General features: G+C 50.6%; 4 protein-coding genes across 11 annotated transcripts in view; 1 reads left to right on the forward strand and 3 right to left on the reverse strand.

Annotated features, from left to right (window-relative positions):
• The window catches only part of LOC125686095 (zinc finger protein 501-like), a 239,099-nt gene extending 236,835 nt beyond the window's left edge, over window positions 1-2,264 (reverse strand). For 4 of the 7 annotated variants that reach the window (XM_048929743.1, XM_048929740.1, XM_048929741.1 and 1 more), the window contains exons 1-2: window positions 2,063-2,264; window positions 1,746-1,872 (exon numbers count right to left, since the gene is read on the reverse strand). In XM_048929743.1, coding sequence (XP_048785700.1) covers window positions 1,746-1,872; window positions 2,063-2,224 — 289 coding nt within the window. In that variant the 5' untranslated portion in view covers window positions 2,225-2,264. Of the gene's footprint in view, window positions 1-1,045; window positions 1,157-1,745; window positions 1,873-2,062 lie in introns of all 7 variants that reach the window. The other 3 variants (XM_048929742.1, XM_048929739.1, XM_048929737.1) reach the window with 2 other exon arrangements.
• LOC125686098 (zinc finger protein 485-like) overlaps window positions 1-16,641 on the forward strand; it is a 322,586-nt gene that overhangs the window by 224,887 nt on the left and 81,058 nt on the right. The window contains exon 4 of the mRNA XM_048929746.1: window positions 14,086-14,196. Within this exon, the coding sequence (XP_048785703.1) occupies window positions 14,086-14,196 (111 nt within the window). The remainder of the gene's footprint in view (window positions 1-14,085; window positions 14,197-16,641) is intronic.
• Window positions 1-16,641, reverse strand: part of LOC125686093 (zinc finger protein 420-like) — a 62,873-nt gene that overhangs the window by 28,279 nt on the left and 17,953 nt on the right. The window contains exon 6 of the mRNA XM_048929727.1: window positions 60-523. Coding sequence (XP_048785684.1) covers window positions 60-523 — 464 coding nt within the window. The remainder of the gene's footprint in view (window positions 1-59; window positions 524-16,641) is intronic.
• Window positions 1-16,641, reverse strand: part of LOC125686110 (coiled-coil domain-containing protein 81-like) — a 312,318-nt gene that overhangs the window by 5,790 nt on the left and 289,887 nt on the right. The gene's annotated exons all lie outside the window — the stretch shown is intronic.

Genomic DNA, 16,641 nt, shown 5'->3' on the forward strand with positions numbered 1-16,641 from the left:
CTCAGGACACTGAAAAGGTCTCTCTCCTGTGTGGACGCACTGGTGGCGTTTTAATTCACAATCGCTTTTGAAGCTCTTCCCACACTCGGGACACTTATAGGGTCTCTCTCCTGTGTGAAAGCGCTGGTGGTAGGTTATGTGGGAACTGCTTTTGAAGCTCCTCCCACACTCAGAGCACTTGTAGGGTTTTTCACCTGTGTGGATGCGGTGGTGCGACTTCAATTCAGAACTGCTTCTGAAGCTCTTCTCACACTCAGGACATTTGTAAGGTCTCTCCCCTGTATGGATGCATTGGTGCCTCTTTAAATCAGAACTCATTGTGAAGCTCTTCCCACAGTCAAAGCACTTGTAGGTTTTTTCACCTGTGTGGATGCGGAGGTGCAACTTCAAAGAACGACTTCTTCTAAACCGCTTCTCACACCCAGGACATTTGTAAGGTCTCTCCCCTGTGTGGATGCGCCGGTGCCTCATTAAACCAGAATGGCTTGTAAAGCTCTTCCCACACTCAGAGCACTTAAAGGCTCTCTCACATTTATGGAAACGCTGGTGGACAATGTGAAGGGATCTCCATTTGAAGCTCTTCCCACAATCAGAGGACTTGTTTGGGGTCATTGATGAGTGTATGCACTGGTGGTTAATGATGCTGGAATCTTCCTCAAAGCCATTTCCACACTCAGTGCATGGATTCTGCTTTTTCTGCTGGCACACATTCTTGTTCCTGGGTTCTTCAGGCTCTCTTTGACCTACGTTGAAGTCCAATGGGCTCCTCCCTGTCTTTCCCAGACCCTTTCCCAGTGGCTCCATGAGCTGCTCACCCTGACCTTGCTCCAGGACTCCTTGGACATCCCTTCTCATTTCTTCCACACAAACACCACCCCACCGCCTTTTGGCCACACCACTTTCCTCCAGGTCCTCCAGCGTATCTGCAATCCCAGTTCCTGCTGGATGACAGGAAATCCAGCAGTAGCACACAGTGCCCAAAATAAAAGCACAGACAGACATGGCTCTTCCAGACCCAACCTCCTCCTTCCCTCCACCACCTCACCTGGGCTGAGGTCTCCTGGCACGGCCTCAGGGCTACGCACATCTGGGATCCAGGGCTCTTCCCCTCCTTCAAGCAGGGAGATCACCATGGGTTTGGAGACTGGAAGTGGAGCTTCAAAGAGAAACAGGGGAGATGAGAACAATTCTATCATTCCGGCACAATGCTTGTTCAACAGCTCCACTCTGTGACCCTCTCAGGGAGAAACCACACTTTGGGCCTGAATGACACTGGGCCCAAAGCTTCCTTTGGAGCAAACAGTCCTTTTACAACTCTGAAAACTCCAAAGGGATTTTTTATTTAACATTAACTTGAGAAGAGTTTGTTCATTTTCTGACAATATATCAATGATCAAGGCATCAAAATGTTTCTGGCAACTGAATGCAAAATCCTACATTGTAAAGGAGTAAGCAGGGAGTCATCTGTTAGGTGGAGCTGGTGACACCATGCAGCGCAACAACAGAAAGGCCTGGTTTTCTCCCTTCTGGCTGATGCCTGCTTGCCATCACTGACTCTGGGGCATTTATGAATCCGCTGTGCATACAAAACCCTTCTGAATCTCACGCTTCTCAGTATTTCCTCTGTTACTGTTGTAGTTATCCACATGTAACTGCACGGTGATTATGCTAGGTCCGGCCTGCAGAGGCTCATTCTGCACAGCCAAAGGTGCCCTAACGAGGAGGAAAGGCAGCAAAGCCCTCACCCAGCGAGGCCACGCACTGGTACGTCTCCAGCATCACGTCCCGGTACAGCGCTCGCTGCGCAGGGTCCAGCAGCGCCCACTCCTCCCTGCTGAAATACACGGCCACCTCCGCAAAGCTCACGGGCTCCTGCAAGCAAAGAGGCTCCTTGCTGGGAACAGCCAAGGCCCAGGGAAGCAGCTCACACAGGACACAAACTCCCGTCCCAGATGCTTCTCTGGCCCCAGCAAACACACGCTGGCTGAGGCCACCTCCCTCTCCCCTGCATTCACATCCCCTCCGCCCCTCGGCTTCTCCTGCCTGCTTCCCCCAGCCCCACCTGAGATGGATGTGCTGTGGCCATCTGCTGCTCTCCTGCAGCTGAAATGATCACGGCTGGAAGGCAGAAGTTGAACTGGAGCCTGCAGGGACAAGAGAAATGGCAGGGGAGCTGTGAGGGAACGCAGCAGTCCCTGTCCCAGCCCAGCCCTCCACAGCCCATCTGCAGGGCACTGCCTGGGGGATGGCACAGCAGGCCTTGCACAGGAACACAAGCAGCAACAGCACTGGTAACACTCTGTCTGAAGCTGATTACAAATCACAAAGCTGACTCCAACTGGGTGGCACAAAGAACTGACACCTGGTTCAACAGCTGAGGGTACATGGACTGTATGCCTAAAGACAATGCATAGCAAGGAGGCAGTCATCTTACCCCTAAACAGGGAGCAGTCCAAGTGTCCCTTGAGCTCTCCTGCACAGCAAGGGCTGCATGACAGGATCTCCCCACAATCAGGGATGGCTCTCAATTTCACACCTCTACAGAGATCCCACTCAGCTTCATGTCAAGACACCTTGCTGACACAGGTCTTCTGTAAGAGACCCAGGGTTCATTTGGAGCTTTGTGAGCTTCTCTAAGGTGATGTGCTACAGTGAAGATCTCAAGGTATTCACAAAATCATAGAATGGCCTGGGTTGAAAAGGTCCTCAATGACCATCTAGTTTCTACCCTCCTGCTATGCGCAGGGTCACCATCCACCACACCAGGCTGCCCTGAGCCACATCCAGCCTGGCCTAGAATGCATTTTCTGTGGGGCAAAAGTGGGCTCCTAGTTTCATTTGGCAATGTTTAACCTCTACGCATCTTGAAGGGTGAAGAGCGAGGGTGCTCCCCTTGAGGGTGGATCCATAGCTGGAGGTTCGGTCATGGCGATCCTTGTGGGAGGACAACCCTTGGGAGCAGGGTCCCAATTGAGGTGGTATCTGGAGAATTCCAAGAACCTCACGGTTGAAATCTTGCAGGAGTGAGGCTATAATGTGCTCGGGAATGTAAGCTTTGAAATACTTTGGAGAAATCATCACAACAGAAATGTATCAGGGGCATTTGCAGTTAGCTGCCAGGAAGGGGCCTGGTAGGATCATGTAACAAGTAAATGTCCAAACTGGTTTTTCATTGTTGTCATCTTTGTGATTGTTAAGTGTTTCTGTTATAAAATGATTGCTTGTGGAATTCTACATACAATACAAGTGCTCTTGTTGCTGGGGACATTGGTTATAGCTCTTGCCCAGGGAATTTGGTATTCCCGTGCCCTGGGGAAGTAAGCAGAGTCCATTACCCAGCAAGGGAGACTTCATAAGCGGCTGCTGTGTGGTGTGAATGCTGACTATTGGATGCAAGGTGTGAGTGGTGTGAATGTGGGAATCGAGTCTAATTGGCTGTTTGTTTAACCCCGTATTTGTTATCAGAGGCTTGACCTGTAGTAGTGTCCAGGGATTACAGTGGAATAGAGGAAAGTGGCATTTCAGTTGGTGCTGTAGACTGGGCTTTAAAGAGGAATATGCATTTGGTCACACTAACGTTCTAGCTATAAGGTGTGGACTCTGGGGAACAATAAAAATCAGTGAAATTGAGTATGGGGGAGCACAGGGAAAGGAAGTTCCCAGGCAAATTCCACTTCAAATACTGCTGGGGAGCCTGGGGGCCCCATGAGCAAGACAACTTTAATAAAAAATTGTGATTGATGGTGTTTGGAAGGTGATGACCATTTAGCAGTTAATCTTGTTTGTGCCAAGGCAGGAGATGAGACGCTGGAAGCTAACATCCTTCATCTGCAGAGACCTGGGAAACTGGATATCCGAGTATCCCAGTGCAAAATGAGGTTTACTTTCTTAAGCCTTTACAACTCAGTATAGGTAAACAGGTGGGGATACACAAATGTTTGTAGGTGCCAAATTCACCAAAGCCTTTACTAGGGCAAGATTTACTAGAACAAGTGGAAGCCACAATCTTTTGGTTTTCTCCGTCCCTGTTTGCTGAATTTGTTCACATCTCCCAAAGTCTTTTGCTAATCAGATCGAGAATGTCTGTATTTTCTCCTGGTGAATTACAGATTAAGGAAGCAAAATGCAGGACCTGGATAACCTAGTCGACGGGGCTTGGAGAGTAGTAAGAAGACATCTCAGCCCCAGTGCACTGTTAAGAAGACCGGACCACTGGAGCTAAGGATTGAGAGACAATATGTTCTATATGTTGCATGTGTTACATAAGACTTGCTTCAGCCTGGTGTGAAAATACCTATTTAAACATCACTAAAGGAACAGTGGTTAGCCTAAAGCTCCCTGATTGCAGGAATATGTACAGCCTTACCAAGAGATGGAGGAATGGAAATCCCTCAGTGTGGGACTCCCTCCACCATTTGGACACCATGGGGTGGAGCAGGAAGTAGGCATAGGTGTGCAAATAAAATCAGAACATTAGGAAAAAGGACCTAAATCCAGTGTACAGCTATAGGCAGGCCTCAATGTAAGACCCTTCCAGAGAACTGGAAGGACATTATGTAGGAGGATACTTAGTGCTGCAATGGAACAGCTGTTCCCCCAGGGATGCTGAGAAGCTCTTGGAAAAGGGTGAAGCAGGGGATAACCCCCTTATAGACAGGCCCTCTGAGCTCCATAGTTTTATTTGGTGGTTTATTCCTAGTCCAGGAGTAAGTGAATCAGAAAAGGCAATTGTCAGTATATCAGCTACACTGGAGAACATCAAGAACTCAACTGTGGATTGCAGACAGAGGTGTCGTCTATTAGTCAAGTAGTATTGCAGAATGGAATGGCTCTTGATCTCCTCTTGGCCAAAGAAGGAGGGGTGTGGGCTAGAATTAATCAAAACTGACACAACTCAATAAAAGACACAGATGTGCACACTAAACAGTGGGAACAAATTCAAGTCATCTACCAATTTACTTTGGATAATACTTTGGATTTACAGAGCTGTGGAGCAGATTAACCGGTTGGTTAGCGAGCTTTGCCTGGCTAAAGCCACTCTCTCTTCAAGGCTTGCGCAGTCTTACTCTTTCTTGGAATATTCCTATGCGTTGTTACGTTGTTTCTTGAGTATGTTTAATGGAAGCAGCATAAGCTGCGCCAAAAGATGGAAAGTGGGGCGTGTTTTTCATAAATCCCCAGGAGAGAATGGCATCACCTGGCGACGTGACGCTTGCCAGATTATAGAAAAGGGGGGAATTGATGTGGAACATATTTCTGTAGAATTGTTTAGGAATTGTGTACTGGGTAAGGAGGTGTAGAGCAATCAAAGGTGAAACCGAGGCTTCAGGGAGGGATGTCAGAGCAGGGGGTTGAGTCACCCCTCCTAGCAGGGGTCTGGAGAAGGGGGAGGTGAGCCGAGGAATGCATCCCTCTCACACTGCTCCAGGCACTCGTGCTCACTTACTGGTTCCTTGCTGTGCCACTACAGCAAGGAATAAGAGCTGCAAATCACAATAACTCAGCAATTGGGGTGGAGAATATTATAATAACTTCTTGGAAAAAATGAAAAGCCTTGAGTAGGACAGAAGTGAGAACACTTGGCAGAATCTGGTGAACCAACTCCCAGACTAGACTAAGGTGGGCTTCTTTGTTTGCTTGCTTATTTGTTTGCTTTTGTTTTCTTTTGTTTTTCTTTTTTGTTCTCAAGAGCAGGATGTGTTGACCCTCTCTGCCATAGGGATACCAGCCGTTTTATTACAAAATGATCGCTTTCTGGAAAGCTTTGATGTGAGCGGGGGAAATATTTTTGGTCATGTGTACAGCTGGGTTATCAGCAGAAAGGAAAGAGATGTGGCTGTGATCACAGCAAAGTTCAGAGGAACATCCCCTGCAGAAAGATGCATAGAGTTTAAACATTCACAGAATCACAGAATCACAGAATTGTAGGGGTTGGAAGGGACCTCTAGAGATCATCGTGTCCAAGTGAAACTTGGAGCCCACTTTTGCCCCACAGAAAATGCAATAGAACAGGAAACAGCCTTTCCTGACACAAACCCCCAGTTACCCCAAGGGCGGTTCCTTCTGGGTGGCCTTGAAGTCTGTAGATCCACAGCAGCAAACAGCAGAGCCGGCCCTCGTACAGCAGAGAGCTTAACCATGCTCATGCCTTGCAGGGAAGACCGAATTGAGAAAGCAGGATAGGAAGTTGTTCGCAATAGCACTCGCTTGCTCAGTGAGTAGAAACGTGACATCAGTGCCATGGGCAGCACTCAGTGAGGAAGTGACCCAGCTGCAGGGAGGTGCTGCCCTCGAGAGCAGGGCAGCCGGAGATTGCCTCTTGCTGGGAGCTGCTCACGGGTGAGAGGAGTTAAAGGAACGGCAGGGCAGCAACGTGGGGACCTGTGACCACAAGGATGTGCGAATGTCCCCAGCAAAGGAAGAAAAGAGACCCAGCAGAGAGAAACGCTTCATTAGCGTAACAAAGCACATGGAATCATAGAATCATCTTAGAATCACAAGGTTGGAAACGACCTACAAGATCATCCAGTCCAACCTTCTCCTCATCACCATTCTAACCACAAGCCCTAAACCACATCACGCAGCTCGTCATCCAGACACCTCTTGAACACTGCCAGGGACGGCGACTCCACCACCTCCCTGGGCAGCCATTCCACTGCCTGACCTCTCTGTGAGAGAAATAGTTCTTCCTCATGTCTAATCTAAACCTCCTCTGATACAACTTGCAGCCATTACCCTGTGTCCTGCTCGTTGCCTGGGAGAAGAGGCCACATCCCCCTCCTCCACAGCCTCCCTTCAGGAAGTTGTACAGTGCAGTGAGGTCTCCCCTGAGCCTCCTCTTCTCCAGGCTAAACAATTTGAGCTCCCTCAGCTGCTCCTCATAAGACTTGTGCTCCAGACCCCTCACCAGTTTCGTTGCCCTTCTCTGGACACGCTCCAGCTCAACATCTTTCCTGTAGTGAGGAGCCCAAAACTGAACACAGTACTTGAGGTGCGGCCTCACAAGTGCTGAGTAGAGGGGGATGATCACCTCCCTGCTCCTGCTGGCTATTTCCATTCCACTATTTCTAATGCAGGCCAGGATGCTGTTGGCTCTCTTGGCCACCTGGGCACACTGTCGGCTCATGTTCAGCTGAACATCAACCAACACTCCCAGGTCTCCCTCTCTTCTTCACAGTCATCCAGCCACTTGTCCCCAAGCCTATATGGGTTATGGGGTTATGGTGCATAGGGTTATTGTACCCAAAGTGCAGGACTCGACACTTGGCCTTGGTGAACATCATCCCATTTGCCTCAGCCCAGCGATCCAGCCTATCTAAATTCCTCTGAAGGGCCTCCCTACCCTCAGGGAGATCCACACCACCTCCCAGCTTGGTGTCATCTGCAAACTTACTGAGGGTGCACTCAATCCTCTCATCTAGGTCATCAATAAAGATATTAAACAGGATGGGCCCCAGTACCGACCCCTGGGGACCACCACTTGAAACGGGTCGCCAGCTGGATTTCACTCATTCACCACTACCCACTTGCACGGCCCTCCAGCCAGTTCCTTACCCAAAGAAGTGTAAACCTGTTCAGACCATGGGCAGCCAGTTTCCCCACAAGAAGCCTGCGAGAGACCGTGTCAAAGGCTTTGCTGAAGTCTAGGTCGACTACATCAACAGCCCTTCCCTCATCTACCAGACTACTCACCCAGTCATAGAAGGAGATGAGGTTGGTCAAGCATGACCTGCCTTTCACGAACCCGTGCTGGCTGGGCCTGATCCCCTGGACACTGCGCACATGCCATGTAATCTCATCCAAGATGATTTACTCCATTACTTTCCCTGGTACCGAGGTCAGGCTCACAGGCCTTTAGCTCCCCAGATCCTCCTCACGGCCCTTCTTGAAGATGGGAGTCACATCAGCATGCCTCCAATCCTCTGGGCCCTCAGCAGTTAACCAGGAGCATTGATAGATGGCCGAGAGGGGCTCGACAATCACCCCTGCCAGCTCCCTCAGCACCCGAGGGTGCAGCCCATCCAGTCCCATGGACTTGTGACAGTCCAGATGGAGGAGAAACTCTCTGACTATCTCCACCGGAATTGCTGGGGGCAAATTCTGAGCTGCGTCCCAGACTTCCAGATCAGGGCATAAAAAGCCCAGAGGATGACTGATCTGGCTGTTAAAGGCAGATGTAAAGAAGGCATTGAGGACCTCAGCCCTTTCTTTGTCCTCAGTGGCCACATTGCCTGCTGCATCAAGTATAGGATGAGAATTATCTTTGGTTTTTCTTTTGCCATTAATATATTTAGAAAAAGATTTTTTATTGTCTTTTACTGCAGTGGCGAACCTGAGCTCAAGTTGGGCTTTTGCCTTCCTAAATTCCTCCCTGCAAGCTTTAGCTACTTCTTTGTTATCTCCCCAAGCAGCCTGTCCCTTCTTCCAGAGGACGTAGACTCTCTTTTTCTCCCTGAGTCTCAGCAGTAACTCCCGGCTCATCCACACCGCTCGTCTTCCCCTTCGGCTCGCCTTACGGCACTCAGCACAGCCTGGTCCAGCACCTTTAAGGTTTCCTTCTTGAGGAGCATCCAGGCTTCCTGGGCCCCTTTACCCATGAGAAACGACTCCCAAGGGACCCGTGCTACAAGCGCCCTGAACAGGTCAAAGTCCGCCCTCTGGCAGTTCAAGAAGGCAGTTTTGCTGGTCACTCTGTTGACATCCCCAAGAATGGAGAATTCTACAATTCTGTGGTCGCTCTGCCCAAGACAGTCCCCAGCATTCGCTTCTGCCACCAGTCCTTCTCTGTTGGAGGAGACCAGGTCCAGAAGGGCACCGCCCCTGGCAGGCTCTCCTACCAGTTGCGTAGGAAGCAATCTTCCACACAATCTAGAAACCTCCTGGACTGCTTCCTCTGTGCTATATTATATTTCCAACATATATCAGGGAAGTTGAAGTCTCCCATCAGAACAAGTGCTGGTGATCCTGTGACTTCCACGAGCTGCTCATAGAATGCCTCATCCAACTCTTCGTCCTGATTAGGTGGTCCAGAACAGACCCCCACCAAGATGCCGCCCCTACAGGCCTTCCCCCTGATCCTTACCCATACACACTCCACTCTATCATTCCCAACCCCAAGCTCTTCAACCTCGAAACAGTCTTTAACATCAAGGGCCGCACCACCACCCTTCTTTCCTCATCCATCTCTTCTGAAGAGCTTGTAGCCATCTATCACAGCACTCCAGTCACGGGAGTGGTCCCACCATGTTTCAGAAATAGCAACAAGGTCATAATTAGCCTGACTCGCAATTGCTTCCAACTCTTCCTTCTTGTTGCTCATGCTGCGCCCATGGGTATAGACACATTTCAGACGAGTCATCTGCCACACCCCAGCTCAAGCATCGTTCCCCTAGGCTCATCTCTTGAGAGGCCTGTTTTGTCCCCTTCCCCCTTCATAGCTATTTGAAAGCTCTTTCAATAAGCCCTGCTACTTCGTGCGCTAGTATTTGTTGTCCCCTTTGAGATAGGTGGGTTCCATGGACAGACGACAAGCCAGGGGCCGAGTAAACTGCCCCACGATCAAAGAATCAAAAATTTCTGGCTCGACACCAGCCTCTGAGCCAATTATTCATCGCCTGTGCTTTCCAATCCCGCTCACAGTCCCTCACTGCCCCTGAAGGTATTGAGCAGAAGATCACTCGAGCTCCCGCTCCTTGAACTAAACGCCCTAAACCCACACCTCATACAGGAGAAGTCCCTGCCACTCCCCCGGGCAGAAGTAGGCTCAGGCACTCCTTGCAGCCAGAGGCCTGAACAGCATTTCTCAGCAAGCTTTCCATCTGGGTTGCCACAGTCTTCTTAGAATGAGACCACTGTCTAGTGGAGACCATGTTTCAGTCTTGGGCCTTAGGGACTGCCAAGGAAAGCCAGTCTCCTGAGCAAGTATGGACCAGAGCTTACAATTCACACCACTGCACCACCTCCCACACACAGATGTAGCACCCTATGGGAAGCGTGGGCTGTGCTCACTCACTGAACCTCCCCTTTCTCAGTGAGCACAAACAATGATTTCTCACCTGATGCAGCTCATGGGTGGAAGCTAGCTATCAGGTGTGAAGGTGAGGACAGGTATTTAAACCATGCTGCTAAAATGGCAGCTCCACCCCTGGTGACTCAGGAGCCTGCCCACAAGCTGCTGGCTCCAAGCACAAGCGCATTCTGATGCTAGCCTCAAAGAAGCCTTAAAAAAGCCTTTAAAAAATAAAAGCATTAAAAAGAGATTTTTGGTTGTCCTTTCTTTAAACCAATAGCCAATTAGACTCGATTCCCACATTCACACCACTCACACCTTGCATCCAATAGTCAGCATTCACACCACACAGCAGCCGCTTATGAAGTCTCCCTTGCTGGGTAATGGACTCTGCTTACTTCCCCAGGGCACGGGAATACCAAATTCCCTGGGCAAGAGCTATAACCAATGTCCCCAGCAACAAGAGCACTTGTATTGTATGTGGAATTCCACAAGCAATCATTTTATAACAGAAACACTTAACAATCACAAAGATGACAACAATGAAAAACCAGTTTGGACGTTTACTTGTTACATGATCCTACCAGGCCCCTTCCTGGCAGCTAACTGCAAATGCCCCTGATACATTTCTGTTGTGATGATTTCTCCAAAGTATTTCAAAGCTTACATTCCCGAGCACATTATAGCCTCACTCCTGCAAGATTTCAACCGTGAGGTTCTTGGAATTCTCCAGATACCACCTCAAGTGGGACCCTGCTCCCAAGGGTTGTCCTCCTACAAGGATCGCCATGACCGAACCTCCAGCTATGGATCCACCCTCAAGGGGAGCACACTCACTCTTCACCCTTCAAGATGCGTAGAGGTTAAACATTGCCAAATGAAACTAGGAGCCCACTTTTGCCCCACAGAAAATGCAACAGAACAGGAAGCACTCTTCCCCAGACACAAACCCCCGGTTAACCCGAGGGCAGTTCTTTTTCGGTGACCTTAAAATCTGTAGATCTACAGCAGCGAAGAGCAGAGCTGGCCCTTGTAGAGCTTAACCTAAGGAAGCAAAGAGAGCCAGCAGAAAGGGATGCTTCATTAGCGTAACAAAACGCAGCCCACATACCTCCCCCCCTCCCCCGGGTGCAGATGTGCCATGAGAAGGAGCTGTGAAACTGCCCAAGGCCCGGCAGCCGGCTCAGGGCGTGCTCGCTGTGGGAATTGCTGCCTGGACCTGAGGCTGTGCCGAAGCGGCCAGAGCCTGGCTGGAAACCGTCCGGGCAGCACGGCGGTGGCAGGAGGAGCAGCGAGGCCGTGCTGCGGCCAGCTCCGGGCTGAGGGCACTCGGCATCCTCTGCTCTCCGCGACTCCCAGGAGCCCGGTTGCCCGCACCAGAGGCGGGAGCAGCCTGCTCCGCACCCAAGGTAGGAGCCCTTCGCGGCCCGTGCAGAGCAGCTGCAGGCATTTTTCTCTTCATATTGAACCCCATTTCGAAGCAGGGACTGGGGAGGGCTGCAGCACTTCTTGAGGACTAGTAGATGACCTGCAGCTTTGGGAGGTCAAGAACAAATCGGGTTCTTTTTAAATCAGGGGACAGACTTCTTATCGTCAAGCGGTATTAATACTAATTAGATTTTCTTCCGTAGTAGTTGTTGTTTGGTTGCTTGTATCCCTTACTCTCGTTGATCTGTGTGCTTTTTTATACCCATCCCCTCACGCTGTGTGGGACTGTCTGCGAGCTGCAGGAAGTTCTCCCTCCCCTGGCGAGCAGCACCACGAGGGGACGGGAGCAGCGGTTCCCAGGCGTGTTGCTGCCGGGCTTGGGCTCCGAGGGGCACGGGAAGGGGTTGGAGCTGGGACAGCGAGGAAGTGAGCAGAGGAGCTCAGCGCGCTCTGCTGCCCAGTCGGTTCTCTGTAACACAGCCCAGCTGGGACTGCGTTTCTCCCTGTGGGCCACGGGAGACACGAGATGACCTCGCTCTGCTCCTCTGCACGCATGGATTGATTGATGGAAGCTTTCAACTCCCCGATGCCTCCTTTTGACTGTCTGAATGCAAAGCCTCCAAGGGGGGAATTTTCATTCCCCCGCCCACGGCAGCCCCCAGTTTCCTCCCCCTGGTGGGAGAGGAGGGAAATTTAGCCGCCGAGGCATTCTTGGTGCAATGGAGGAACTGGGCTTGTTTGACGAGGAGAAGGGAAGGCTCCGGGGAGACCACATCGTGGCCTTCCAGGACGTGAAAGAAAAGCATAAACTAGTTGGGGAACGGTTTTTTACGAGCACTTATGGTAATGGTACAAGGAGGAATGGTTTTAAATTGAGACAAGGGAGATTTAGGTTAGATATTCAGAAGATGTTTTGCAGTCAGAGAGTGGTGACACACTGCACGATGTTGCCCAGGGAGGTCGTGGATGTCCTATCCCTGGATGCATTCGAGGCCAGGCTGGATGTAGCTCAGGGCAGCCTGGTGTGGTGGATGGTGACCCTGCGCATAGCAGGAGGGTAGAAACTAGATGGTCATTGAGGACCTTTTCAACCCAGGCCATTCTATGATTGTGTGGTTACCTTGAGATCTTCACTGTAGCACATCACCTTAGAGAAGCTCACAAAGCTCCAAATGAACCCTGGGTCTCTTACAGAAGACCTGTGTCAGCAAGGTGTCTTGACATGAAGCTGAGTGGGATCTCTGTAGAGGTGTGATCTTGAGAGCCATCCCTGACTGTTGGGAGATCCTGTCGTGCAGCCCTTGCTGTGCAGGAGAGCTCAAGGGGCACTTGGGCTGCTCCCTGTTTAGGGGTAAGATGACTGCCTCCTTGCTATGCATTGTCTTTAGGCATACAGTCCATGTACCCTCAGCTGTTGAACCGGGTGTCAGTTCTTTGTGCCACCCAGTTGGAGTCAGCTTTGTGATTTGTAATCAGCTGTAGGCAGAGCGTTATCAGTGCTGTTGCTGCTTGTGTTCCTGTGCAAGGCCTGCTGTGCCATCCCCCAGGCAGTGCCCTGCAGATGGGCTGTGGAGGGCTGGGCTGGGACAGGGACTGCTGTGTTCCCTCACAGCTCCCCTGCCATTTCTCTTGTCCCTGCAGGCTCCAATGTAACTTCTGCCTTCCAGCCGTGATCATTTCAGCTGCAGGAGAGCAGCAGATGGCCTCAGCACATCCATCTCAGGTGGGGCTGGGGGAAGCAGGCAGGAGAAGCCGAGGGGCGGAGGGGATGTGAATGCAGGGGAGAGGGAGGTGGCCTCAGCCAGCGTGTGTTTGCTGGGGCCAGAGAAGCGGCTGGGACGGGAGTTTGTGTCCTGTGTGAGCTGCTTCCCTGGGCCTTGGCTGTTCCCAGCAAGGAGCCTCTTTGCTTGCAGGAGCCCGTGAGCTTTGCGGAGGTGGCCGTGTATTTCAGCAGGGAGGAGTGGGCGCTGCTGGACCCTGCGCAGCGAGCGCTGTACCGGGACGTGATGCTGGAGACGTACCAGTGCGTGGCCTCGCTGGGTGAGGGCTTTGCTGCCTTTCCTCCTCGTTAGGGCACCTTTGGCTGCACAGAAGGAGCCTCTGCAGGCCGGACCTACAATAACTGCCATGATGTTACATAGTAGTTACTATAGCAGCAACAAAAGATATACGTTGAGAAGCGTATATATATGAGAAGCGTGAATATCAGGAGGGATTAGTATGCACAGCAGACTCATAAACGCCCCAGAGTCAGTGCTCGCAAGCAGGCATGAGCCAGGAGGGAGAAAACCAGCCCTTCTACTGGTGCTTTACATCATGCCACCAGCTCCAGCTAACAGATGACTCCCTGCTTACTCCTTTACAATGTAGGATTTTGCATTCAATTGACATAAACATTTTGATGCCTTGGTCATTGATATTTGTCAGAAAATAAACAAACTCTTCTCAAGTTCATTTTAAAGAAAAAATCCCTTCGGAGTTTTCAGAGTTGTAAAAGGACTCTTTGTTTCAAAGGAAGCTGTGGGCCCAGCGTCATTCAGGCCCAAAGTGAGATTTCTCCCTGGGGAGGGGACACAGAGTGGAGCTGTTGAAGAGGCATTGTGCCAGAATGAGGGAATTGTTCTCATCTCCCCTGTTTCTCTTTGAAGCTCCACTTCCAGCTCCCAAACCCGTGCTGATCTCCCTGCTTGAAGGAGGGGAAGAGCCCTGGATCCCAGATGTGCGTAGCCCTGAGGCCGTGCCAGGAGACCTCAGCCCAGGTGAGGTGGTGGAGGGAAGGAGGAGGTTGGGTCTGGAAGAGCCATCTCTGTCTGTGTGTTATTTTGGGCACTGTGTGCTATTTCTGGATTTCCTGTCATCCAGCAGGAACTGGGATTGCAGATACGCTGGAGGACCTGGAGGAAAGTGGTGTGGCCGAAAGGCAGTGGGGTGGTGTTTGTGTGGAAGAAATGAGAAGGGATGTCCAAGGAGTCCTGGAGCAAGGTCAGGGTGAGCAGATCATGGAGCCACTGGGAAAGGGTCTGGGAAAGACAGGGAGGAGCCCGTTGGACTTCAACCTAGGTCAAAGAGTGCCTGAAGAACCCAGGAACAAGAATGTGTGCCAGCAGAAAAAGCAGAATGCATGCACTGAGTGTGGAAATAGCTTTGAAAAAGATTCCAGCATCGTTAACCACCAGTGCATACACTCATCAATGACCGCAAACAAGTCCTCTGATTGTGGGAAGAGCTTCAAGAGGTGTTCTGCATTGAAGCTTCACAAGCACAGACACACAGGCCAGAGGCCATTTCAGTGTCCTGAGTGTGGGAAGAGCTTCAGATGCAGTTCTGAATTGCAGCTGCACCAGCGCTTCCACACAGGGGAGAGACCCTACCAGTGCTCTGACTGTGGGAAGAGCTACACAATCAGCTCTGGTTTAAAGAGGCACCAGCGCATCCACACAGGTGAAAAAGCCTACAAGTGCTCTGAGTGTGGGAAGTGCTTCACAATCAGTTCTGATTTAAAGAGGCACCAGCGCATCCACACAGGGGAGAGACCTTACAAATGTCTTGAGTGTCAGAAGAGCTTCAGAAGCAGTTCTGAATTGAACTTGCACCATCGCATCCACACAGTTGAAAAACCCTACACGTGCTTTGAGTGTGGGAAGGGCTTCAAGAGGTGTTTTGAATTGAAGCTGCACAAGCGCATACACACAGGAGAGAAACCATTTCAGTGTCCCGAGTGTGTGAAGAGCTTCAAAAGCAGTTCTGAATTGAAGCTGCACCAGCGCTTCCACAGAGGTGAAAAACCCTATAAGTGCTTCGAGTGTGGGAAGAGCTTCGGAAGCCATTCTAATTTAAAGAGGCACCAGCGCACCCACACAGGGGAGAGACCTTACAGATGTCCTGAGTGTGAGAAGAGCTTCAGAAGCAGTTCTTCGTTTAAGTCGCACCACCGCATCCACACAGGTGAAAAACCCTACAAGTGCTCTGAGTGTGGGAAGAGCTTCAAAAGCAGTTCTGAATTGAAGCTGCACAAGCGCATACACACAGGAGAGAAACCGTTTCAGTGTCCTGAGTGTGGGAAGAGCTTCAAAAGCAGTTCTGAACTGAAATGCCACCAGAGCATCCACACAGGAGAGAGACCTTTTCAGTGTCCTGAGTGCAAGAAGAGCTTTAAAAGAAGGTCTAATCTCAACACCCACAAGCACATCCACAGTGCATGCAGGCTGTAGAAGAATCACAACATATGGGGAACCTTCAAAAGCAATTCCAGCCTCATTACCTACCAACACAGCCACACAAGATACAGAGCGTGCAGAGCTCCAAAGGTGAGAAGAGCTACAGTCAGAGCCACAGCATGGTGACCACCTGTGGCTTTGTGTGGTGATGAACTTTACAAATCTCTTGAGTAGAGGAAGAGCTCTGCGGCCAAACTCAATGCTCTTTCTCCTTCGTTGCATGAGAATTATGCATATTGCTGTCCTCCAGCTGCAGTTGCTGTGTTGGGTGGCCATGCAAAGGAAAATCCGGAGTGGGATGTGTCACAGCCATGTATGGGAAGAGCTTTTGCCAGGGGATCCTCTCAGAGCATTGACCCTAGAAATGCCTGCACTGCAGGAAGAGCTCATCCCGAGCTCAGTCGTCATTAAACATTGTCCAGTCTGTATGATAAAGAGGCCCTGCAAGTGTCTCTGGTGCAGGAAGTTTCTCTGGGCTGGCACTTCCTTTCTCATGGGGAAACCCCCTACAGAGAGACCTTAAGAATTTTGGTGAGCCCAAGGATGAGGGAGACCCAGATGCTTTTCCCCACACAGGAGGAGTTTGCAAAGGAGATGGCATCACTGGCACCCTCTGCAGAATGGATTTCACCCAGGAGCTTCAGATGGCCTCTCCTTGCTACCCAAATCCTGCTTTCCTCTTCTGTTCTTCCTGCCAGCAGCTTTTTGATGCCGTTTCCTAAGGAGAGGTGTCTGTGTGGGGATGTTCTGTGTGTCTGTGTGCATGTGTTGCTCTCAGTAATCTGTGAGTGCGCTGATGAATATGAGGGAAGGGTCAGGAGAGCAGTAACGTGGCTCTTGGAGATTTTCTGAGAATCATCTGTAGAGGAAAGGGAAGGGGGTCAATAAAGTAGCTGAGTTGTTCTGGAGCTTTCTTCACTGTCTTCTTTTTGTTCTCAAAATAAATGTCAGCACGTGGAATGAGGAGAGGGAAAGGTGCAATCAGGA

The sequence above is a fragment of the Lagopus muta genome, chromosome 31, assembly GCF_023343835.1.
Source record: "Lagopus muta isolate bLagMut1 chromosome 31, bLagMut1 primary, whole genome shotgun sequence".
Classification (NCBI taxonomy): Eukaryota; Metazoa; Chordata; class Aves; order Galliformes; family Phasianidae; genus Lagopus; species Lagopus muta.